General features: G+C 44.8%; 1 protein-coding gene across 7 annotated transcripts; it reads right to left on the bottom strand.

Annotated features, from left to right (window-relative positions):
- Positions 1 to 4,488: 4,488 nt before the first annotated feature.
- Positions 4,489 to 24,157, bottom strand: LOC117845158 (uncharacterized). Of its 7 annotated transcripts, none has more exons than XM_034726086.2 (22): positions 23,683 to 24,157; positions 22,913 to 23,288; positions 22,397 to 22,618; positions 22,116 to 22,322; positions 21,311 to 21,459; positions 21,152 to 21,203; positions 13,640 to 20,278; positions 13,205 to 13,453; positions 12,717 to 12,989; positions 12,107 to 12,604; positions 11,640 to 12,023; positions 11,143 to 11,274; positions 10,477 to 11,037; positions 9,992 to 10,264; positions 9,439 to 9,879; positions 8,927 to 9,340; positions 8,484 to 8,843; positions 8,255 to 8,341; positions 7,577 to 8,149; positions 6,648 to 7,175; positions 6,030 to 6,428; positions 4,489 to 5,691 (listed from the first exon to the last, which is right to left on the bottom strand). In XM_034726086.2, the coding sequence occupies exons 4-22, from the start codon at positions 22,165 to 22,167 to the stop codon at positions 4,784 to 4,786; spliced, it is 12,972 nt and encodes a 4,323-aa protein (XP_034581977.1). In that variant the 5' UTR covers positions 22,168 to 22,322; positions 22,397 to 22,618; positions 22,913 to 23,288; positions 23,683 to 24,157; the 3' UTR covers positions 4,489 to 4,783. The 7 variants fall into 7 exon arrangements, with proteins under 7 accessions (XP_034581977.1, XP_034581978.1, XP_072147614.1 ...); XM_034726087.2 differs by having other exon boundaries at positions 23,059 to 23,288; XM_072291513.1 differs by having other exon boundaries at positions 22,397 to 23,288.
- Positions 24,158 to 25,206: the final 1,049 nt, after the last annotated feature.

The following is a 25,206-nucleotide window of genomic DNA, read 5'->3' as shown; positions in this document are numbered from 1 at the left end:
CTCTCCCTCTCCCCCGCCGCTCACCTTGCCGCCTGCGCTCGAATAGAGCACTGCAGCACCAGATCTAGGACGTTCTCCGTCGGATCCACCGCGGCCTGTCCCGGATCCACCGTTCTTGACCCCGTCCGCGGCGATGGACGACTTCAACGGCGACGGGAACGGCTCGGAGTTCCTCCCGGGCGGGTCCGGGTACCCCGGGGCCTTCAACGCCGGCGGATCCAGAGTCCCCGCGGCCTTCCTCTCCGGCGAATCCGGCCCGCCCGCGGGCTTCACCGCGGGCGGATCCAGAGTCCCCGCGGGCTTCGTCGCCGGCGGATCCAGGAACCCCCCGGCCTTCACCGCCGGCGGATCCGACAACCCCGCCGCCTTCAACGGCGGGGGATACGACGATTCTTCGGGGGTGGACTTCGGCAGCGCCCCCGACCACGATGCCGGCCACCGCACAAGGACCTTCTTCTCCCTGGCGCCGCCGGGCGCAGGGACCGGATCCTACAACCCCTACTCCTCCGGGCCGCATCACATGTCGTCGTCCACCGTGCCCACCCCAAGCCACCTGGGCATGTCGGGCCTGAACCTCAACGCATCCTCCGGGTGGGCGCACATGGACGACTACGAAGGCATCCTTCGCTCCGGCCACCAAGGCGCAGCAGGCGGCAGCAGCCGGGCCCCCCGTCCCCGCAGAGAGGCTTCCGGCAGCGGTGGTCAGGCCGCGGCTCCCGGGCGTCGGCAACGGCGACCTACAGCCATGGGCCGCGGTTCCCGGCGTCGAGGCGCGGCTGAAGCAGTTGACGCCGACAACACTTCGGTACTTGCTGCCTGTCCCCCTCTTTCCTTCCATGATCTGCTCAACTGGTTTGCATGAAATGTGTAGGATAGTCATGTGTGTAGGATAGTCATGGTTACTGTCAATAGGAGTTCATGCATTCCTATTTTAATTACATTGTGCACAGATTGCATTGTTGTTTCATGCATTGCTATTTCAATTACATTGTGCACAGACTGAGCCAACCAGGGCCAAGTGGACCAAAGAGGACACTCAGTTGTTTTGTGAGCTTTACTGCCAGCAGATTGACTTGGGTAACTGCAAGAACGGGAACATGAGCAAGTGGGGCTGGATAGATGTTCGGGATAAGTTCCTAGAGGCTACTGGGAAGTTTAGAAACAGCGAGCAGTTTGGTTACAAGTACAGGCAGTTGAAGTCGATGTGGCAGTTCATCGATCATCTTCGCACCAAGTGCGCAGGCTTGGGGCACAGAGAAGATGGCTCTGTTGTTGCTTCTGACAATTGGTGGGCGGACAAGACAAGGGTAACTAATCTGTCAAGCCTCATTGTGTAATTACAACAGATGTCTACTACCTTCTGAAGTTTATGTGTGGGTTGTATTTGCATTGCAGGGGCACGCCGACTGGTATGAGTTGAAGGACGGATGGCCAGAATACATTGACCAGATGGACCGGATGTTCAGTGGGGTTGCAGTGACCGGAGAGACCTCCTTTGTTCCAGGGGTCAGCCGGCAGATTAGCTTCATCTCTAGCGGTGAGGAAGATGACGCTGAAGCTGACGGTGGCACCCCTCTGAGCTGTGCGACCCCAGTCAGCACTGGGAGCAAGAGGAGCACCAGCAGCTTGCGCAGCACAGCTACAAGCCCCACCAAGAAGAACAAGGGCAGCACACCTCGCAACCAGACAAATTTGAAGTCGTCTTATGATACAAGGACAGCTGTATTGGAAAGGGCGATATTGGATAAGAATAAGGGCATTGAAGAGGTACTGGAGAAGAGGAAACAAGAAAGGGAGGCTAGGATGGCACAGCAGGAACAATCAAGGGAGGCTATGATGGCCCAGCTGCAACAAGCAAGGGATGCTAGGATGGCACAGCAGGTTCATGGAAGGGATGCTAAGAAAGAAGAACAGAAAGAAGAAATGCGTGCTAGGAAAGAAGAACAGAAACAAGTTACAGATGCAGCAAAAGAGCTTGGAGTGCACCTCATGGACGGACATCTATGGAATGGTGTGGTCAAGATCTGCATGCATGAGGATCTACGCAACATCTTCCTGTGCACACCTGTTGAAGCAAGGCTATCCATGATCAAGCAATATGCTGCTACGGTCTAATACCAGACCCTAACATCCATGCATTGTTTAGTTATTGTCCCTTTAGTACTGTTGGCATGATGGCCTGTCTTTTGTGTGTGATGGTCATGGCGTGTAGGTCATTTCAGTTGTTGTGGTCATTATTTAAGCTGTGATGATGAACTATGAGGAAATATGTCAGCACATGTTTAATTACAAGCATGGTTCTCCCTTTAGTAATGTTGATTATTATTTCTGAAAATGATTGCCTCTATGTGAGATGAATGAGTGTTTGAATGGAGGTAGCAGGCTTTAGTAATGTTGCTACAAACTGAATTGAACTGACTGTGCCTGTCTTGTTTCCAATACCCAGGATGTTGAACCTTCTGATGCTACAGAAGAAGATGATGGCTCAGAAGGTGAAGCTGCAGAAGATGAAGCCTCAGAAGATGAAGCCGTCGAAGATGATGCTACAGAAGATGCTGCTGCAGAAGAAGAAGCCGCAGAAGATGAAGCCTTACTACATGTAGCCTTACTAGATGAAGCCTTCGAAGATGAATGTTCAGAAGATGAAGTCGAAGAAGTGCTGGACCTTTTCAACACCTGGTGGGACGACTGGTGGTCCATGGCGTGTGAAGACGATGAACCACCTTTTATAGACGGTATGTATGCCTATGATATTCATGTGGACAAGTATTGCAATAGGCGGCCGTATAGGAATCCAACCTTGACTGGGGAGCAATGGGTACTGAACAAGCTTGACAATGATTCAGCCTGCTACAACATGTATAGGATGACCCCACATATGTTTCATAGGCTACATGATTTGTTGACATCTCAGTATGGTCTTAGAACATCTAATAGAACCAGCACTATTGAGGCTCTAGGATTGTTCCTTTGGATATGTGGGGCACCGCAATCAGTTAGGCAAGCAGAGGATAGATTCGAGAGATCACTAGCCACTGTTCATAGACTATTTTACAAAGTCCTCAATTGTCTAGTAGACTTATCTGCCGACATAATTAAACCTCGTGACCCAGACTTTAGATCAATGCATCCTAGGCTGCAAAACAATCGGTTCTACCTTGAATTCAAGGGTTGCATAGGAGCAATAGATGGCACTCACATCCCTGTTGTTGTGCCTAGTGGAAAGTTTATGCAGCACATGTGTAGGAAGGGCAAGACAACCCAGAATGTCATGGCTTCCTGTGACTTTGATATGGTCTTTACTTTTGTCCTTGCTGGGTGGCCGGGTTCGGTTCATGACATGAGGGTGTTTGACGATGCAATGACAACTTACAGAGACCACTTCCCAATGCCACATAGAGGTACACAGCCCTGTTTCCCACTCATTACTGTTTTCTAATTGCACTATCGTAAACTTACAGGTATGTACTGTTCATATAGACAAATACTACTTGGTGGACTCGGGGTATGCAAACCGAACCGGCTTCCTGGCTCCGTACCGGCAGGCTAAGTATCACATCCAAGACTTCCAAAACGCGCCCGAACCACAAGGTATGAAGGAGATATTCAACTTCGCACATTCATCTCTTAGAAATGTGATTGAAAGGGCGTTTGGAGTGTTGAAAATGAAGTGGCGCATATTGTTGGACATCCCGGCCTATCCACCTAAAACACAGACACTGATAATATGTGCATGCATGGCGTTGCACAACTTTATTAGGATTAATGGTGACTTTGATAGTCACTTTGGTATAGTAGACAACAACATAAATTATGTGCCTGTTGAAGGCACTCAGGATCAGCCACATACAGTTCCTGCGCCACAGAGCGCGGACATGGCAAGCATGAATGCATTCCGAGACATGCTTGCTGAACATTTGTTTGCTAGGTCTTGAATAATTTGTGATTGAGGACATGTCATTGTTGATGTACTTTGTCATTCCATGTAACAGTTTTCGGTCTTGTTACTGTACCGGGTTGTGACTGTAATAATTTGGAACGGTGTTGTGACTGTAATAATTTGTTGATGTACTTGTGAAATTTTCGTTGAAGGTTTCTTGTTGAAAATGCGATGATGTGTTGTCCCCCCGGGCTGTTCTTGCGTTTTTTGCATGTGGGCATGCATGGGCCATGCAAAGATTTCCTGGTTTTAAATGCTCAAATAGTGATTTCCAAATTTTGTGAAGTGCAAAGTTGGGACATCCAGAATTTAGCGTGCAGGCCAAATTTTCGGCCAAACAGTAACTCCCAAGTTGGGAGGTCCCAACTTGGGCAAGTAAACAAGGGCTCACTGAGGTGTTGACGACCTAGTAGCTACAATGGACAACTATGCTTCACTGCATGGTAAAATAATACTAAAAAATGCTGACAGGTACATAAGTTCTACCAATTGCAGAGAACCACTGTGAATACACTGGCTGATTATTGGACTGTTGAAAACAGAAATGCTGACAGAAAAGAATACATCGTCGCATTGCCATTGTTCAGAAAATCAGGGTAAAAATGTGCTTGGACAGGCACAACAAAAGAGCATACATGTAGAGTTACACTGACATCAACCCAAGGATGGTCACAGAATTTGACCTTATTCGATCATAAAGGATAAGCAAAGAAAATAAGATAAATGTTAAAACAGATGAAAAATTCACAAAACACTTGCTCTAGCTTGGCCTTTATTCAGTAGTGCATTCCAGCATAATGTGTTGGTAGAGGAGCCATATATAGCACAGCGGTTTACCGGAACTTAATCTTCCATGTCACCAGGCCTGCTGGGATCGGCTGAGTCATCCAGTATGCTGGAGTCCCTGTCCTTTTTCTGGGTACCAGGATAAGATTGTTCGGCAGATTTATCTGAAGCTTCTGCCTGAGATTGACTACTGTTGTTCTGGTAGCTATTTGCTGGACGGTCCCCTTCTCTAGGTTGCCCGGTTTCTGAGCTTGGTTCCTCAGTTTCACCGGTCTTGTCATCAGACTGTAGCTGCACCTTGGATTCTTCAGAAGACCTTGAGCTTTCCTTGGATTTACCAGTTGCTTGGACATCACCTGGTGCACCCTCGGTTGAGTTGGGAGCATCTCTTGTGCTCTCGCCTAACCGCTGAACTCCTGAGGCTTCTTTTCCTGAATGATTTGAAGTTTCCACTTGAGATATTCTGTTGTTCTTCTGATTGGTATTTTCTGGGGCTTTCATGTCTTCTGGCCCACCAGTTTCAGTGTCATGTGCTTTAGTTTGTTCAGCTTGGTTGCCATTGCCCTCTAGTGACTGAACAATAGCTTGGTCAGTTTGTTGTAGGTTCCCCAGTTCATCACTTGATCCTATGCTTCCCTTAGGCCATGAAGATTGTTTTTGGGGTTCCTCAAATGTTGAAGATCTTACTGTGCCATCAGCTTCTTTGTTGTTATCTTTATATGACCGAGCGTTGAATTGCTCAATTTGCTGTAGCATCTTTGGATTTTCATCGGTTGATGCCCCTTCTACGTTCTTTAGGGAGTCCATTCCTTTGGAGTCTGCACTCTCAGATTGCCCAACTACTTGACTGGTTGGGAGATCGCCATTTGGTAGGGTTTTAGCTTGATCACCTTGACTCATAGTGGGTTTCTCATCACTGGAAAAATCAAATGAAGCTTCTTCTGAAGGCTGAACTGAATTTGTACCTACAATTTGAAGACAGTGGAATCATAAGTTGTTAGGACATCAAAAACTTGCCTAAAATTATACATGAATGCTTTGTGCCTGAGATGGTGTGGATTAACTTGAGAAGGTAGGGTCTGTACTGACAATTTTTTACATTATCACTATGTATTATCTAATTTGATTTCGCAAAATCATTTATCAACGATTTTGATTAATATCAAACCAAAAATTGGTATCGAAACTACCTTGTTTTACCTATCATATAAAGTCATGACTGATCTAAAGTGGTTCAGCAAGGTGAACTGTATTCATACCAATGAGAAAAGAGATATTCATAGTGGAGTGAACATTGCCTTACCTGGTTCAGTGCCTTGTGGAGAATCTGAAGGTGCTGCAAAGCTTGTCATAGGTGCCACAACTTCATCAGTTGGCAGTTGTCTCAGTGACTTAATATCTCCTAAAGAATCAGCAAGTTCATTCTTCGTGGATGCAGAACCTTCAGCCTGAACAGTTGGTGCTTGAGTTGCAGCAGAAGGTTGTGCCTCTTGGTTCTGTAGAGGACTACTGTCTGGCACATCACCACTGATTGGTGTTGAATCAGATCCAGTGCTTGCAGTTTGTACTTCCCTAGATGGAAGTGTTGTCTTTGCATCAACAACAGGACTCCCTTCACGCGATTCAGAAGCGCGACCAGCATAAGAGGCTTCGTTACTTGGTTCAGCGGAGAAAGGTGGTTCTGAAGCATGAGATACTTGATCTGAAATGACAGAAATGACCTCAGATGTGGCATGTGGCAGAAACATTTCTTTTGAGTAAGCCTTTATTTCTAGGCCAGCAAGATGGTGATTCTTTGGTTATTTCTTTCTTTTTTTTGGTCTATCATAGGAATCTTTGACTGATCTAAAACGATTCAACAAGGTGCATCAATGTCCAACTTATTCATGGGCAGAATTTTAGTTGGCAGAGATTTCATTACCTGGTTCAGTACCTTGTGGAGCATCTGAAAGTACATTCTGGGTAGATGCAGATTCTAGTGGAGCCCTAGGAGTTGGCACTTGAGTGGCCGCAGGGCTGTCTGCCTCTTTATTCTGTAAATAACTTGTGGCTGGCACATCACTGCTAAGGTGGGTATCACCACTTATTGGTGTTGATTCAGGCCCAGTGCTTGAAGTTTGTGCTTGGTTAGATGGAAGCGTCATCATCTTATCTACAGCACTGCTCACTTCAGAACTAGGTCCTTCGGAAGCACGTCCAGCATAAGAGGCTTTTTCTTCAGTGACAACAAGTGGGTCCACTAAATTGCTGGTATGATCATCATCACGGGAGGCTTGCTGATCTTTCCGTAAAGCTTCTCTTGCATCTGGTGATGGTGCCTTGATTTGATGTCGACCAGTTGTTTCTGGACCTCGTCGTACATTTGGTTGATCACCTGCAGCAACATTTGCCTCTTCTTTCCTTGGTTCAGCAGAGGAAGGCAGCTCCGAAGTATGTGCTGGCTCTTTATCTGAAATTAAGGAAATTGACCTCATTATATGGTCAGAACTATTTCTCTTGGCCAGGAAGAAGGTGAACTTTAGTTAATTCTAAAGAGAAAACAACGACAGTATTACTGGATATAGCAAATTTCTGTTCAGCTAAAGGTATCACCACTTAGGAGTCAGAACAGTGAGTCTTACACGTTAACTATCTATAGTTTAATGTGAATTGGCAAATGATTTTACCCACAACTTGAATGCTAAAGAATACCTATACATATGGAAGAATTATAAAGTAAACTGTTTTACCTATATAATTGAAAGTCCTGAGTGATTTAAAATGGTTCAGCAAGGCAAATAAATTGTCCATGCCAATGAAAAACTGATTACATACATGTACTTATTTTTTGCTTATTAGAGATTTCCTCACCTGATACGGTACCTAGGGGAGCAACTGAAGGTGCAGATGGGCTCATTCTAGGTTCCAGGGCTTCATCAGTTGAGAGGTGTCCTGATGACTCGAATTTTCCTAATGAATCAGCGGGTACATTCTTGGCATATGCAGAGCCCTGTAGATCCTGTGTTTCTGGAAAAGAAGTTGATGCTGGCACATCGCCGCTGCTAAGACGAGCATCACCGCCAATTTCTGTTGAATCAGGTCCAGTGATTGAAGTTTCTACTCGGCTAGATCCAGGTGTTGTTCCCTTATCAACATCATCACTGTGCCCTTCAGGTGACTCAGAAACATGTCTAGAAGGAGAAACTTGCCCCTGGCCAGGAAGTTTCTCATCAATGTGATCATCATCAGTACTTTTCTGAGTTACCCTTGAAGCATCAGGAGTTCCCAAGAACGGAGTCTTTGCTTTGTCTGGAGCAGGTGTCGTGTCATTTTGATCAATCATTTTTTCCAGTGTGCTGGTTTGATCTGTTGCAGCAGCAACACTGTCTTCTTTTGTTGGTGCAGTAGATAAAGATGGCTGTACAGAATGGACAGAATCTTGAACTGAAATGTAAGAGAAACCTTATTAATGGCAAGGCGGTTTAAAGGGTATGGCTACTAGAATGTGCACTGTTTGTTCACAGTCCATACTGGAAATAACTTCATTACCTGATGGAGAAAGCTTTTGTCCATCAACATCTGCATTATGTAGTTCTGTACCATATTGTGTACCTGGAGCTGGTGCTGGGTAGTGGCCTGAAATGCCAGAAACCACCTCATTAGTGGCAGAATGAATAGTTGGTACTAAAGCGTTCCTGTTGGCTATTGCAAATTAACTACAGTCTATTAGAATGTGCACCGTTAGTAAATACTCCATACTGTTGAAAAAACTCATTACCTGACAGAGAAACCTTTTCTTCATCAACTGCTACTTGATCTGGTGCAGCAACATGCTGTGTGTCCAGCGCTGATACAGAGGGTGGTTTGGAAGACTTCGCCTCACCCAACTTGTCAGCAGGTTCATCTTCCTGACGTTTCCCTGAAGGATGTTGTGTATAAGAGGATGGTGCAGGTAATCTGACTTGTTGCCCAGGAATTGTTTGGGAGTCCTTGGCTTGATCAGGTGCAGAAACAATAGCATCTCCATTTCTTGCTTCAGTGGTGGAATTTAGGTGTGCGGAAGGAGCTAAATCTCCAACCTCTTTGCTCCTTGGCTCAGCAGAGGAAGGAGGCTTTGCAGGATATGCAGAATCTTGACCTGAATATTTGATTTTGATGGTCAGTTTTGTAGGTCTAGGCATGTGGATAGTGCATTATATGGCTATATAGTTACGGAGTTACCTGACGGGGAAGATTTCTGTTCAGCAGCCGCTAACTCACCATGAGTAGCACCACGAGCATCCAGAGTTGTCGATGGTTTCAAGGACTGAACAGAGGCATTAGTAGATATAGCTTCAGTGTCTAGGGAGTCTTTAGCCACACGAGGTGGATGTGCTTCAGTTGCAGATTTTGGTTCTTCCCCTTGAACTGATAAAGGTCTTCTGTCTGGTTCAATGCTAGTAGGGTGGACATCACCATGGGAAGGTGTAGTATCAAGCACATCTTCTGATGTCCGAGGCTCCCTTGTGTATAGTGTGTTTTGTTGATCAATCATAGTTGGCTGTTCCTTGATTTGTTCAGCAGTGGGAATACCCATTTGTTCTTTCATTGGTTTACCGGAGGTAGGCTGTTCCGCAGAATGAGGTAACTCTTGGTCTAAAATGTAGGAAGAAATGTCAGCCGTAGCAGGGTATATTTTTTCTGCAGAATACACTCGACAATTTTTTTCTCATGTTAAAAGAGAAACTAATTACCTGATGGGGCAAATTTCTTTTCAGCAGCACCTACTTCACCTGGTCCAAAAGCAGCCTGTTGATCATCAGGACTGACTTCCTGAACTTCTGACGAGGCAACTTGGGCATCTGAGGTTGGAGAAACTATAGCGCCTGGTAGAGATGCCATTTCTTCTTGACCAGGGATTGCTTGTGATGCATGTGAAACCTGTTCTTTACTTGGAATGAATGGTTTTCCTGAATCACCGGTGCGGCGATTATCAGGAGTTACCTCCTGGATTTTCCCTATAACACCCTGGGTATCTGAGGCTGGAATTCCTATTGTGCTCGGTGCAGATGGCCTGGCTTGTTGCCGAAAAATCATTTGCGGCGCATTAGAATAATCAGCTGAAGAAACATTACTGTCTGCCTTTTTTTGTTCAACAGGGGAAACAGGTTGTGCAGCACGAGCTGATCCTTTATCTAAAATGCATGAAGCAAAATATTAGTTTTGAGGAATGTTTCATGATGCAAATCTTCTCTAGGTCCACTAGCAATTATTGTTTTAGAAAATACTTAAATATGAATCAGTTACCTGATGGAGTGGGTTTCTGGTCAGAATGGGCTACTTCAGCCGCTAAGGTGCCAGCAAGTTGGGGATCCATTGATGTTGGGCCAGCTATAGGCGCCATCGCTTCTTGATTTGCTCCTGGGAATATAGTTTTAGCTGTTTCTGGAGCAGGTGTTATGGCTTGTGGATGAGTTATTGTCTCCATGTCCTTGGTTTGATCAGGTGGGGTAACAACAGTATTGTCTTCTGTTGGCTCAGTAGAGAAAGGGGGTTGTACAGATTGAGCAGAATCTTGACCTGTCATGTTATGGATAACCTTAGTAGCAGCAGAACTATGCATTTGTCCACAATGTGACACTAACCAAAAAAAATGCATACTAAATAATAAATGCAATGTTTCGGAAGTCATGGATCATCTAAATAATTCCGCAAGGAGTACCAAGAGTCCCTACCAATGAGAAATTAGTAACATGATGGAGTGAATTTCTGTACATAAGGGATTGCCACACCTGGTTCAGTACCTTGTGGAGCATCTGAAGGTGCTGCTGAGCTTGTCACTGGTTCCATGACTTGATCAGTTGAGGCCTGTCTTGGTGGGTCAAATTTTCTGAAGGAATCATCCTGAGTGGGTGCAGAACCTTGTAGAGATTGGGTAGTAGGTGCTTGAGTTGTTACAGGAGGTTGTGCGTCTTGATTCTGTAGAGAACTTGTGGGCGAAACATCACCACTGATCGGTGTTAAGTCAGGCTCAGCAGCTGAAGTTTGTGCTTGGCTTGATAAAAGTGTTGTCTCCTTATCAACAACACTACTGTCCACTTCAGGAGTAGGTCTGTCATATAAGTCAGAAGGAAGTACAGCATAAGTGGTTTGTTCAGGAAGCACAGCATGAGAGGGTTGCTGATCTTTCGGTAAAGCTTCTCTTGCATCTGGTGATGGTGACTTGACTTGATGTCGACCGGTTGTTTCTGGACCTTGTGGTACATTTGGTTGATCACCTGCAGCAGCATTTGCCTCTTCTTTCCTTAATTCTGCGGAGGAAGGCGACTCTGAAGTATGTGCCGGCTCTTTATCTGAAATAAAGGAAATTGAACTCAGAATATGGTCAGAACTATTTCTCTTGGCCAGGAAGAAGGTGAACTTTAGTTAATTCTAAAGAGAAACAATGACAGTGTTACCAGATATAGCAAATTTCTGTTCAGCTGGGGTAGCTTCGCCTTCTGGGATACCATGCTGGGTTTCTGGAACAGATTCTAAGTCCACTGTAGATGGCATAGAAGCTTGCCATGGTGGTTGGACTGAATTTGTACCTGTAATTTGAAGACAGTGATTTCACTATTGGTTTCAATTTGAAAAACTTAAGCTCTATTGCTCAGATGATCTGGGTCCAAATCGTTCCATGAGAAGGGTATCACCACTTAGGATTCAGGACAGTGAGTCTCTTATACGATTGACTATATAGAGTTTAACGTGATTTCGCAAATGATTTTGCCCACAACTTGAATGCTAAAGAATACCTATATATATGAAAGAATTTTAAAGTAAACTGTTTTAACTATATAATAGAAACTCCAGAGTTTTTTAAAATGGCCGGCAAGGCAAATAAATTGTACATGCCAATGAAAAACTTATTGCATACATGGACTTAATTTTTGCTAATTAGAGATTTCCTCACCTGGTAGGGTACCTAGGGGCGCAACTGAAGGTACAGATGGGCTCATTATAGGTGCCATCGCTTGGTCAGTAGTTATATCTTCAGGGTCTAGGGAGTCTTTGGCCACATGAGGTGGTGGAGCTTGAGTTGCAAATTTCGGTTCTTCCCCTTGAACTGATAAAGGTCTTCTGTCTGGTTCAGTGCTACCAGCAGGGTGAACATTGCCATGGGTAGGTGTAGTATTAAGCGCATCTTCTGATGTCCGAGGCTCTCTTGTGTATGGTGTGTTTTGTTGATCAATGATAGTTGGCTGTTCCTTGATTTGTTCAGCAGTGGGAACAACCGTTTGTTCTTTACTTGGTTTACTGGAGGTTGGCTGTTCGGCAGAATGAGATAACTCTTGATCTAAAATAGAGGAAGAAATGTCAGCAATAGCAGGATTATATTTTCTCAATACTTTTTCTCATGTTAAAAGAGAAACTAATTACCTGACGGGGCAAATTTCTTTTCACCAGCACCTACTTCACCTGGTCGAAAAGCAGATTCGACATGAGAACCTTGCTTTCCACTTGAAAACAATGGAGTAGTTGACTCGACAGCCTGTTGATCATCAGGACTGACTTCCTGAACTTCTGACGAGGCAACTTGGGCATCTGAGGTTGGAGAAACTGTAGCGCCTGGTAGAGATGCCATTTCTTCTTGACCAGGGATTGCTTGTGATGCATAAGAAACCTGTTCTTCACTTGGAACAAATGGTTTTCCTGAATCATCTGTGGGGCGGTCATCAGGAGTTACTTCCTGGATTTTCCGTATAACACCCTGGGTATCTGAGGCTGGAATTCCTATTGTACTCGATTCAGATGGCCTGGCTTGTTGCCGAAAAACCATTTGTGGTACATTAGTATAATCAGCTGCAGAAACATTACTGTCTGCCTTTATTGGTTCAACAGGGGAAAAAGGTAGTGCAGCACGAGCTGATCCTTTATCTAAAATGCATGAAGCAAAATGTTAGTTTTGAGGAATGTTTCATGATGCAAATCTTCTCTAGGTCCGCTAGCAATTATTGTTTTAGAAAATACTTAAATATGAATCAGTTACCTGATGGAGTGGGTTTCTGGTCAGAATGGGCTACTTCAGCTGGTAAGGTGCCAGCAAGTTGGGGATCCATTGATGTTGGGCCAGCTATAGGCGCCATCGCTTCTTGATTTGCTCCTGGGAATGTAGTTTTAGCTGTTTCTGGAGCAGGTGTTATGGCTTGTTGATGAGTTATTGTCTCCATGTCCTTGGTTTGATCAGGTGGGGTAACAACAGTATTGTCTTCTGTTGGCTCAGTAGAGAAAGGGGGTTGTACAGATTGAGCAGAATCTTGACCTGTCATGTTATGGATAAACTTATTAGCAGCAGAACTATACATTTGTCCACAATGTGACACTAAACCAAAAAAAAAATGCATACTAAATAATAAATGCAATGTTTCGGAAGTCATGGATCATCTAAATAATTCCGCAAGGAGTACCCACAGTCCCTACCAATGAGAAATTAGTAACATGGTAGAGTGAATTTCTGTTCAGAAGGGATTGCCACACCTGGTTCAGTACCTTGTGGAGCATCTGAATCATCTGTGGGGCGGTCATCAGGAGTTACTACCTGGATTTTCCGTATAACACCCTGGGTATCTGAGGCTGGAATTCCTATTGTACTCGGTTCAGATGGTCTGGCTTGTTGCCGAAAAATCATTTGCGGTGCATTAGTATAATCATCTGCAGAAACATTATTGTCTGCCTTTATTGGTTCAACAGGGGAAAAAGGTTGTGCAGCACGAGCTGATCCTTTATCTAAAATGCATAAAGCAAACTGTTAGTCTTGAGGAATTTTTCATGATGCAAATTAATTCTTTCTGATTTGTGGCTCTTGTTGGGTTTCAACTCTAGCCTACCCCAACTTGCTTGGGACTGAAAGGCTATGTTGTTGTTGTTGTTGCAAATTAATTTTTTCTGCAACACTTAAAGATAATCAGTTACCTGACAGAGTGGATCTCTGTCCAGAATGGGCCACTTCAGCTGGCAAGGTGCCAGCACGTTGGGGATCCATTGATGTTGAGCCAGGTATAGGTGCTGTTGCTTCTTGATCAGTTATGATTGGTTTTCCCGATTCAATTTTTTGCGAGTCACCAGTATGTACATATTGGGATGAATCAGGGTCATGTGAAGTCTCAACAGTTGGCTGTGCTTGAGTTGATGCAGGTGGCCGTGCCTGTCGATCATGTACATATCCTGTGATGGGCTCATCACCACTAGCATGATATGTTGCTGTCTTTTCATCAATAGCCACATCATGAGTTGACAAGCTGGCATCATGAACATCTTCATGGATTTTGGCTGGATCTTGTGTAGCTTTTGCAGCCTCTAATCTACGGCGCTCAGGTGTCCTGACAAGCTTTAAATCACCAGCTTCATCAGCATCAGGAGTTGTTCTCTTAGTAGATGCTGAAGCAGGATGAACAGCTTTAATTGGTTGTTGCATTTGTTTTGGTGATCCCACTCTTTCATCAATATTGGACTGCTTGGCAAACTTATCATCGACGGTGGCATCATCAGCTCTGGCAGCTTCTGGAAGTGATGGCGCGGTACGTCCAACATCAGATAGTCCTGCTCCGATTGGTACAGGTGAACTGAGAGTTGACTTTTGATCATTGTTAGAAGACATGGCCACCTCAGCATCGCCAGAATCAGTATTTACACCATGTAATGGAGCAGATGTGCGTTGCCATTGATCAATGGTGAATGATTTGCTAGGCAAATCTCCATCAGGGTCTGCTCTTTGTAATGGTTCAGAGAGAGGTTGTACTTGGGATGATGGTTCTTTGCTTGATAGAGGTGAAGCCACTTTCTGATCATCGGCGGTGTGTTTTTTATATGGCTCTTCTGCACTGTGATCATCACGAATATCTGCTCTGGCTGGTGCAGAAGCACTTAATTTCTCATCATAAGTGTATGGAGCACCAGAAGATTCTTGATGCTCTGGGGTAGAACTATCTACTTTCTCACCAGCTTGGATGATTTGAGCTTCCTCTTGGCTCTCTTGTGCAGGTAGAGGCCCCTTCTGGTAAACTGGGGACATTTTGTCCACCATACTATAGCCCTGAGAATCGGTAGGCTGTGTCTTGGGTGTTGAGGATTCGCTTTCCTGGAACATTTCCCTAAGGCGCTCTGTTGAGAATGACTTTTCTTCATCATTGTTTGCATCTTTCCAGTCCTTCCTTTGGTCAGCAGTTGGCATTGTAGATTCTCCTCTGGTGAGCTGAGAATCTTGAGCATCCAAAGCTTGTGCTTTGGGTAATGTAGAGCCAGGACCTATAGCTTCTTCAAAGGTGCCTCTAGATTCATTGGAACTGTCAGGAATGTATGGAGACTGTATTGTGTCACCGGTTGGAGCATCCTCAGCTGCTGCTACCTGTCTTGGTGGACGAATTGCTTTCTGACGATCTGATGATTGCTCTCCAGATATCCCTGTCTTTCTATCCACCATTTTTTGTTGTTCAGGAATAGTTTCTCTACTTTGCATGCTTTTGTCCCTAGCTTCTCCAACATGTATTTGCCTTGATGGAGTAATAGCAGGTTGCTGAGTATACATAGGTTTGGAACTAGATGGTGTAGATTCAGCAACCTTAGTTTCCTTGAAGGTATCTTTACCCACATCATGAGTTGACAAATTGACGTCATGAACATCTTCATGGACTGTGGCTGGATCATCTCTTGCTTTTGTTGCTTCTGATATTTGGCCATCAGGTGTGCTTACAAGCTCTAAATCACCAATTTCATGACCTTCACGAGTTGCTCTCTTAGTAGGTTCCGAAGCAGGATGAGCATCTGGACTTGATGTTTGCATTTGTATTGGTTTCCCAACTCTTTCATCAATAATCGACTGCTTGGCAAACTTATCACCAATAGTGGCATGATCATCCACGGATGCTCCTGGAAATGGTGGTGAAGCACGTTGCACACCAGATTTTTCTGCTTCTATTGGTACAGGTGGTTCCACTCTTTCCTCACCAGATTCTTGCTGTTTCATTGGTGTTGGCTTCTGACCATGTAGTGGCGCAGATGCATGTTGCCATTGATCAATGTGATGGAGAGCTGCATCATGTGATGGTTCGGGGGGAGGTTGGACTTGGGAAGTTAGTTCTCCGCTCAAAAGAGGTGGTGCCACTTTCTGGTCATCGGTACTGACATCTCCATATGGCTCTTCTGCACTGAAGTCATCATGAGTTTTTGCTCTTGCTGGTTCTGAAGCATTTAATTTCTCATCAAGAGTATTTGGAGCATCAGAAGCTTGTTGATGCTTCGGTGTAGAACCACCTGCTTTCTCACCAACTGGGATGGTTTGAGCTTGCTCCTGACTGTCTTGTGCCACCAGAGGCTTCTTCTGGTAAATAGAGGATGTCTGCTCCTTAACAGAGCCCTGAGAATCAGCAGGACGTGCCTTGGGTGTTGTGGATTCACTCTTCTTGCTTGTCTCCCTACGCCGCTCCGTTGAGAATGGCTTTTCTCCAGTAATGGTGGTTTCAGTTCTTACTGCATCTTTTCCCTCTGATGATAATGAACCCAAACCATTCCAATCAGCAACTGATAATTTGGATTCTTTGAGACCATCTTGAACATCTGGTTGAGGTTTTATAGAAACGTCCTTCCTTTGGCCAGCAGTTGGTGTTGTAGATTCTCCAGTGGTGCGCTGAGCATCTTGAGCACCCAAAGATTTTTCTTCCAATAACGTTAAGCCACGGCCTTTAGCTTCTTCATAGTTGCCCCTAGATTTCTGGGAAGTGTCAAGAATATCTGGAGACTGTATTGAATCACCAGCTGCACCAAGAGCATCTTCAGTTGTTGCCTGTCTTGATGGAGGAATTGCTTTCAGACGATCTGGAAGTTGCTTTCCACCTGTACCTGCCCTTCTTTCCACCATTTTTTGTCGGTCAGGAACAGTTTCTCTACGTTTTATCCCTTCGTTCCTGGTATCTTCCAGTTCTGCGTGCCTTGGAGTAGGAGCAGGTCGTTGGGTGTACAAAGGTTTTGCACTAGATGGTGTAGAGTCAGCAACCTTTGTTTCTTTGAAGGTATCTTTAGCCACATTATGGGTTCGCAAATTGGCATCACGAACATCTTCCTGGAGTATGGCTTGATCATGTCTAGTTTTTGCAGCTTCTGATATTTGTCCATCAGGTGTGCTGACAAGCTCTGGATCACCAATTTCATGACCATCAGGAGTTGCTCTCTTGGTATGTGGTGGAGCAAAATCTGGAGCTGATGCTTGCATTTTTGTTGGTTCTCCAACTCTTTCATCAATAATCGACTGCTTAGCAAACTTATCATTAGTAGTGGCATGATGAGCTGTGGAAGCTCCTGGGAATGATGTTGAAGCACTTTGAACACCAGATGTTTCTGCTTCTGTTGGTACATGTTGTTCCACCCTTTGCTCACCAGATTCTTTGGCCATCTGATTGACACCCTCGACACTGGGAGTTGCTTGTTGACTCACTGGTGTTAGCTTCTGATCAATGGTAGCCATGCCAATCTTATCATCACCAGAACTAGAAGTTACATCATTTAAGGGCACAGATGCACGCTGCCATTGTTCAATGATGGATGGTTTGGTAGACGAACCTCCACGGGAAGCTGCCTCTTGTAACGATTCAGAGGTAGGTTGGACCTGGGAGGTTGGTTCTTTGCTCAACAGAGGTGGCACTAATTTCTGGTCATCGATAGTATCTTTTCTGTATGGATTTTCTGCACCAAAGTCGAAACGAGTTTTATGCTCAGGTGTAGCAGTCTTCCTTTCTCCATGTGTGTCTCGAGCATCTCTTGCCACAATTTTCTGTGGTTCAGGAATGGTTACTCTACTTTGTCTGCCTTTGCCCGGAGCATCTTCAACTTCTGCTTGCCTTGGAAGAGGAGCACCTTGCTGTGTGTACAAAGGTTTTGCACTTGTTGTTGTAGAGTCAACAAGTTTTGTTTCATCAAATATATCATTATCACCATCAGGTGCAATTTGCCGTGATGCAGAAGCAGTGTCGGCAACTTGCAGGTCTTCATCATCATCAAGATATCTCTTTGGTAATGATGTATTTGTCCTAGAAGAATTTTTGACCTCTTGTATTTGTGGAGAAATGGGTGCTCTCCAGGCATTTAACGGCTGCTTGGTTGATGCTACTTCATCAGCAGTATTTGATTCTTCAGAGGTTCCATTATCATCTTGGGCTGCTTTCTTCCTAGGTGTTGGAGCAGTCCCTCTTGGTTGCTTGCTGGCATCCTTAGCACTTTGATATCTTGTTTTTGATGGACGAGTCGAACTTGGATATCTTCTTTGGGATGGTGGAGCCACACTGCGACCATCTTGGTTTAATTCTTGCTCTGGTAAAGTAGAAGCAGCTTGCCAAGTGTCTGATTGTTCATCCCTAAGCAATGAGGGGCCACCAGACTTTGTTTCTTTGAAGGTGTCTTGATCATCTTGACCAATAGTTTGATCTAGCTTAAAATCAACGTCCCTAGATATTCCAGTGGTATCTTCAACATTAGCATGTTTTTCTTGGATTGCTGAAGTTGCACTATGACGATCTTCAGTTATTTCTTGCTTCCATGAAGGAGCATCAGCTCTCTGAAAATATGAAGGTTGCACTTGGGATGATGAAGAGTCAGAAATTTTTGTGTCTTGAGTGGTATCTTCAGAGTCTTTGTCAACCATTTGCCATGGAGTAGAAATTTTGTCTTTAGCTTGCTTGGAGGTATCTTCCATTCCAGAATATCTCTTTTGAAATGGTGCAGTAGTGTGGCGAGCACCATCTAAATCTTGCCTTGGGAGAGAAGATTGAGTAGCATTTGGAAAACTCTCACTGGATATGGTGGAATCTGCAGCCTTCGATTCACCAAACGTGCCTCTAGCATCTTGAGCTGCCCTTTGCCTTGGTACAGAAGCAGGGCCTCTAGGTTGCTTGTTGGTATCTTGACCACCTGGATACCCAGCTTGGGATGGAATTCTGCCTCGAGCATCTTTAGCTGCTTCTAGCCTTGATGGAGTTGCATCATGTTCTTGTGTAGAAGGGAGCAGTAATGCACTTCTCTGATCAGAAGATGCTTTATCCTCAACAATTCCTCGACTTCTCTGGTCAGTGTAGGGTCTTAGAGTTATATTTTCTCGCCTTTGAACCAGTTCGATGCTCATTGGCTCTTCAGGAACAGGATGTGAGGTTGCTTGTTCTGAATCTTGTGATGGGTACTGCTTCAAATCTTTGCTTGGTTTTCCTTGTTGAGTAGACATTAGATGATCAGCATCTTGCTTTAGGTCATTTAATCCAGTTGTAGCAGTATGCCACTGCTCAGCCTGCAGCCTATGACGGACATCAGTTGTATGGGGCTTGCTAGCAGAAGTATCTGCAGGTTCAAATTTTGGCGGAGTACGACCAGAATATGGAATTGATTCTTTGTACTGAGAGTCAATACCAGTGGCTCCACTGTCACTCTTGTAGAAATCAGATACACTGGGTTGGTCAGGCTCTTCTTTGGCTGATATTGAACTGGTTTTAGTATGACCAGTGCCAATGCTGGACCCAGAGAATGCATCCGATGTTCCTGAAGTTCTTCGTGGAGTAGGTTTGATATATGGTGTTTCTTCATCAGTATGGCTTGGGTAGTAGTCAAACACATCAAGGTCATTAGAAACAACCTTATATGAACTTGGCTTGTGTCTAGAATGGAGATCTTTTACAGTGGGTTCAGGGATTGAGGCGTCTTTAGTACTGGACTTGGCAGCATCAGCTACTGGAGGCTTCTTGGCAGTGGTATGGGAGGCATCATCTTTAATGCTTTGGGCAGTAATAGGTTGTTTCATAGAAGTGGTAGGAGTACTTTGAACTGAGGTTGGTAGTGTTTCATCAGGGGCATTAAAGACAGTAGTTTCCTTGCTTAGGACAGCTGAAGTTTTATCAGCGGTAGGAGTGCTTTGGCTAGAAGAAACCAGTGCTTCATTGTGGAAAGTATCAATAGGAAGGGGAGGAACTATGGAAGATGATGACACAGTATCAGCAGGAGGAACCAATATTGCAAGAGGTTCTGTGCCGATCTGCTTTCTAGAGTATATCCGAATTGGGTGGCCAGAGGTTCTAGGATGCTCTTTCTGCTGCTGCTGTTGCTGCTTCTTCAGTTCCTCTTGTTTGTTCCACTCCTCCACCCTCTTCATATCCCTCAATACTTGCTGCCAAGACTTCCGAGTAGAAATCTCCTCCCACCACCTGCTCACATTTTTCCTCGAGTCATACAGGTAGGCAAACTTGTCAGATGCGGTGATGTAGTGAGAGTTTGGCAAGTGAACAAGATCAGCAAGGGTGAACTTGTTTCCAGCAAGGAATCTGCTGTCACTGAGCCTTTGCTCGTAAACTTCCAGAACTTCTTCTATCTTTCTTGTATGCATGTCAATATCATCGCCGTCGTCTTCATCCGGGGGAAAGGCCAAATGGCAGTACAAGGCCCGGCTCGGAGGGTTGAAAGCATGCTCCTCATTGTGGAGCCATTGCTCAACTGAAGCCCTCTCCAAGGCATCCTTCCCAAGGAGGAATGCATCTCCTTGATGTTCATATTTTTCTGCTATGTAGCGGCAGATTCCTCTGGATTCTGAAAATAGAAGGCAGAACAATCAGTTTTAAGTGAGCCACCATTCATCCTGTTGATAAAGACTCATCTTCAGTAACACAAGAAAAGTTCAATCTTCAATGTAACCTCACAGTGTCACTCAAAGAGTGTACCATGAAGACTTAAAAAAAAGAGATTTCAATAATGAGCAGTTGAAATTTAAATTCCAATTGAAATGTTTAGAGAAAGAAAAGTATGACAGCTATGTTATCTATACTTTATATGATTTTTTTTCTCAAACATGCAGGAGAGCTGTGTATCATTATCTATAGCTTATATGAATGTATTGTCAAGATCATACACAAATTTGAATTCTGATGCATTCTTGGATTTGCAACCATCTGTTACACATTAAGTGAAAATATACTGATGACTCCTTACTGGCCAGTGTTCACCGCAAAGGAACACTTAGTAAAGCTTGCACAGATCCAGTTTGCCACAAAATTATTTTAGTAAAGCTTTTATAGACATAAATCACCAAATGTCAGTTACTCCAGTGCTTAGTGGGCTGGTCAATTTGCTGCTAACATGCATGATTTCAGAAAACTGGTTGGCACCCACTTTGAACAAGCAGGAATACTAGCTAGATTCATCGCATACCATACCGAATGAAAGGATATATGATATGGTGAAAAAATCCTATCCTTTTTGGTGAACAAGACAGCTCAAGAATAACAAATGCCAGTAAGTTAAGAGATTGGTTGAAATTTTATCCCAGATTTCTGACAGTGCTCTAGCGATAACTAATAAACAACCTATCTGCTTGAATCAAGCTTAACTTGAATATTATCCAGCAATTGAAAATATAAGGCTCAAGGAATGAAGGTCCGACATCAAATGGTAATGAAGTATTACCTTCTAGAAATGTAGGCCCATCATAGAATGGAACTGGAGCATGTGACGATGCCTGCAGAGTGCAGGGGAAGAAAATGCAATAACATGATTAACTGCTTAAATCTCAAAACAACTTCATCTTGACCAAAAGAAAATACTAGAATTGGAGACTCCAAGTACCTGCAGTCTGAGTAGGCTCTTGTAAGAGGCAGTGTGAGTTTCAAACTTGATATCCTTCTCATAGAGGCATGCAAGCACTCTCGAGACATCAGGTAAGATAATAGATTTCTCATGATACACCTGTATGCTAGGTGCTCCAGTACCAAGCCCTACCATGATGCCATGAACATAGGTTACCGATGCTGAAATGGTGTGAAATTAAATATATAACTCTGTCGTTCTAAGATATACTAGGTTCCCTGCCTCTCTCATCAAGCAAAGAGAAGATGCTTAAAGTGGGAACCAAGAAAGGAAACCAATTGAGGAAGAGAATAGACCAAAATGAGATAGATAAAGGAGGAAAGAAGGAAACAAAGAGAAAAGCAAAAGCGAAAGTAAACAAAACCTGAGTAGACAGCAGTTAGCTTTCAAGCTATGATATGATCTCTTCTGAATATGTTCTGTAGCATCAAATTTTACCCCCTAAAAATTATAATGGCCCATATTTTCAGGAACTTGATTGTAGGATATCCTATAATTAACAAATTACTAACAAAGCTAGACAAAGTATAAGTGAAGTAACAGAAAAGTTGCATATCTTTTTAGAGAAAAAAAATACTCTATTAAGCCAAAGGAGTTTATTGCATTGCACACAAATGAGATTGAGCCCCATTTTTTTTTTTTGGAAGATGCTAAGTTTCTTCTTAAAATTTTATAGCATAAAATGAGAGCACATTGTCACCCCTTAAACATGAAATGACAAAGAATAGTGAGGGTATTAAACATAAATATTGGATATATCAAAAGATTGGAGCAATCAAAATACCATGTGTTGCATTATCATATACAAGAAGTTTTATCGAAAACTCCCACAGCATCACACCTCAGAAGAAAGGTGTTAAAAGTTGTAGTTGATTCCTTGAATCATACATGATAACCAATGCAACTGGAGGACAGATGGGAAGAGCTAAAAGGTGCTGAGCTCTCAGCAGAATAACCACTTTATTCATTCATTGGACCTTTCATCTGAATCCTGAGGGCAAGAACTGTTACGGAACAGTAAAGCAAAGTAATACTAATAATGCAAGTTTAGCATCAAGAGCATACCTCTTGGACTACCGCAACAGATCCACCAGGATGTACGGTTGTCTTTTCATGTCAATACGAGAATATATTAAGCATCTCCAATCTCACGGAAGCAAAGGAACAAAATCTAGGCACAAGAGGGCTGGCAAGTTTTACGCATCTTTATTCAGAGTAGAGTTGTGCATGCAGGTGCCTTGTTCAGCATTAGGGTATAGCAATCTTTTCCTCTGAGAAAGCAAACACCTAGTAAAGAACAACATAACATGAGCACTTACATACAGCATAACTAGTAGAATTCCCAGAAAGAATACTGGGTGATCAAATTTGTAGACAGCATGTAGGAAGATGGTCAAAACATTCCCCAAAAAGTTAAAAAAGATGATCAAAACTAAATGGACTCTGGAAGAATCATAGCACGCCTAGAATTTGGTCTATTATTTCAGCTACAAGGGATCACAAACTGCTAGAAAAAGTTGACAATTTACAAGAATTTTGTTCCTGCATTACACATAGGGGCATTTGCATGGTTGACCTAACTTGATTTACTCAACGTGACTTTGCCCTCCTTTTTTCAACTTTGCACCATTGCCCCTTCTTTGACCGAGTCATTGCACCGTTGCATCCTACTTTGATGGCAAAAGGAAAATTATGACAATAGTTGATGGACACGGGCTGCAGCTTACAAATGGCCACTTTAGTCAACTGCAGCAGGTCTAAATCAAAGTTTACTGGTGCTGGGGCCTGTGATATCAAAAAACTGGTTCTGGTCATTCTCAGAACCTCAGACCCGTCCAATTGATTTCTTGCAGCCAACAATTATTCAGAAGCTCTACTCTTTTTTGCTTTCTGAAAATTTTCAGAAACTCAGCAAGCTTTGGACGAGTATTGTTTACTTTTGCAATGGCCGTAGTCCCTGCAGAGGAGGCTCACTGTGTTAGAAAGCTCAATGCAGTACAGCGCTACAATGTACCCTGAAATTGCAAAATCACACATACACAAACTTCCATTTTTCCTGACCCACCAAGGAAACAAGCCATGCCATGCCCCACGACCAAATCCCCAAAGAAGAACACAAAGCACCTTTCAAACGGTTCCCATGGAACCAGTGAGAATAAAGCCATTGCCATCCAAAAAGACACAACGGTGACTAACTTCCACAATCCATCGCCACCACATTGCCACACATACAAGTTTGGAATGAGGTTCCCGAAGTGCGGATTGCGGTTGCCGAGGTGGCACCATGAAAAGGAGTGGAGTAGCAGTAACTATCAGCAGAGCGACCGTCTAGACCGAACAGGAGAGTGTACCTCACTTGCGTGTAGGAGTCGTTGCCGGGGCGCACCCGAGCGCCGTGGACGAGACCGCGGCAGCCAAGCAGCGGATCAGCGCGTCACGAACTCGCAATCAAACAAGGAGGAGCCCGAGGTTGGCCGGCGACGAGTGATCCGAGCACCTCCCGGACGGCGTCGCGGCGGCCAATGGGTAGTGACTAGTGAGTAGGCGAGAGGAGGCTGGAGAGCTCGCTGGAGGTGAGGAATCGTGGCCCCGAGGAGGGGGCACGCGAACCGGAGCGGCGGAACGCAGATCGTGTATCGCAGAGGCCCGGAGACGGGCAAGGAGAGGCACCGGAGAATCGCATGGACGGGCGCGACGAGACGAGGCATGCCGGAGCAGTAGATGACAGGAAACCGGTGGGAATGGAGAATGTGTGAAGTAGCCCGCGGCTGATTTAACCGCCGGCGACGGCGACGAGATGGAGGGAGGAGTGGAGGATGAGAAATTGTTTTTCTTTAATTTGAGGGAATGTTGTCGGAAAATCGAAAATGGGTTGTGGGAGTGGGAGCCCGACAGGTGGGTCCGGCCTACTGGGCTTAAGAGAAAGCTGATTGGGCCATATGATGGGCTTTACTCCAGAGTTGTTACCCTGCGCCGTGGATGCACTGAGAGCTCTGGTTTTCAATATTTTATTTCCCCTCAGTGAAACTGCGGAACAACTCGGAGCTTCACTTCATTTGATGTGCTGCATCGAGTAAAGAAAACAGTATTCATCTTCTAACCTCAAAAGTGCAGCCACGAGCTTTTATCTGAAATTCAAGCAGTACCCTGCTACAGATCTCGGAAGTGAAGTATAAACGAACCGCATTTGCTTCCAGAGTTGCACGTGATGTACAGAATGGACTAAACGAAGAAACACAGAGATCTCATATCAGCTTTGCCGGCACTTTATTCGTTTCTTGGCGCCCTTCCAAAAGAGAACCAGAAAAGAAAAGCACCGCTGATGGTGCAAGTATGGTATCAGAATTCAGAAGCCACTCCCAGGAGCTCGGTAGAGCTCCAAAAACGGCTTTTGGAGCTGTTTTTGGTGGAGCCGAGCTAAAGGGAGAAAAATGAAAGGGCTTCTCGGGAAGAGCCGGAGCCATTTTTACATGTTTTTTTTTTTGCTCCGTCAACTCCATCCCGCACGCCTAGCCTTGGTGTTACCAAAGTGCCCCTCCAGTTGGCCAATTTTACAGCAAAATTGCCACCGCCTCCATCTATCGCATCGCGCCCCTCTTTCCTCACGTCGCCTCGCCTCGCGGGCAGAGGAGCTTGGCCCGACGCCCCCCCCCCCTGCTGTCGGCCGCGGTGTGCTTCCAGGAGGTGGTTTCATGGCGCGGCGACGGCGACCCGAGGCGGCGCGGTGACGGGAGCTGGGCGGCACGGCGATGGGGAGCTGGGCGACGGGGATAGCGGCAGCCGAGGCGGCACGGTGCCGGGGGACGCGAGGGCCGGGTGGCGACGGAAGGGCGGCGGAAGAGAGGAGATGGGAAAAATGAGATGAGGCAGATGGA

Source organism: Setaria viridis, chromosome 2 (genome assembly GCF_005286985.2).
Source record: "Setaria viridis chromosome 2, Setaria_viridis_v4.0, whole genome shotgun sequence".
NCBI lineage: Eukaryota > Viridiplantae > Streptophyta > Magnoliopsida > Poales > Poaceae > Setaria > Setaria viridis.
The sequence above is the reverse complement of the archived record's forward strand: the minus strand, read 5'-3'. Positions and strand labels throughout refer to the sequence as shown.

Coding starts and splice junctions, on each gene's coding strand:
- LOC117845158 (XM_072291513.1), bottom strand. CDS start 22,167: ATGCTGTGGGAGTTTTCGATAAAACTTCTTGTATATGATAATGCAACA. Junction 20,279..21,151: donor TGGGCCTACATTTCTAGAAG/GTAATACTTCAT, acceptor TTCTATTTTCAG/AATCCAGAGGAATCTGCCGC. Junction 12,605..12,716: donor CCAGAAACCCACTCCATCAG/GTAACTGATTCA, acceptor CATGCATTTTAG/ATAAAGGATCAGCTCGTGCT.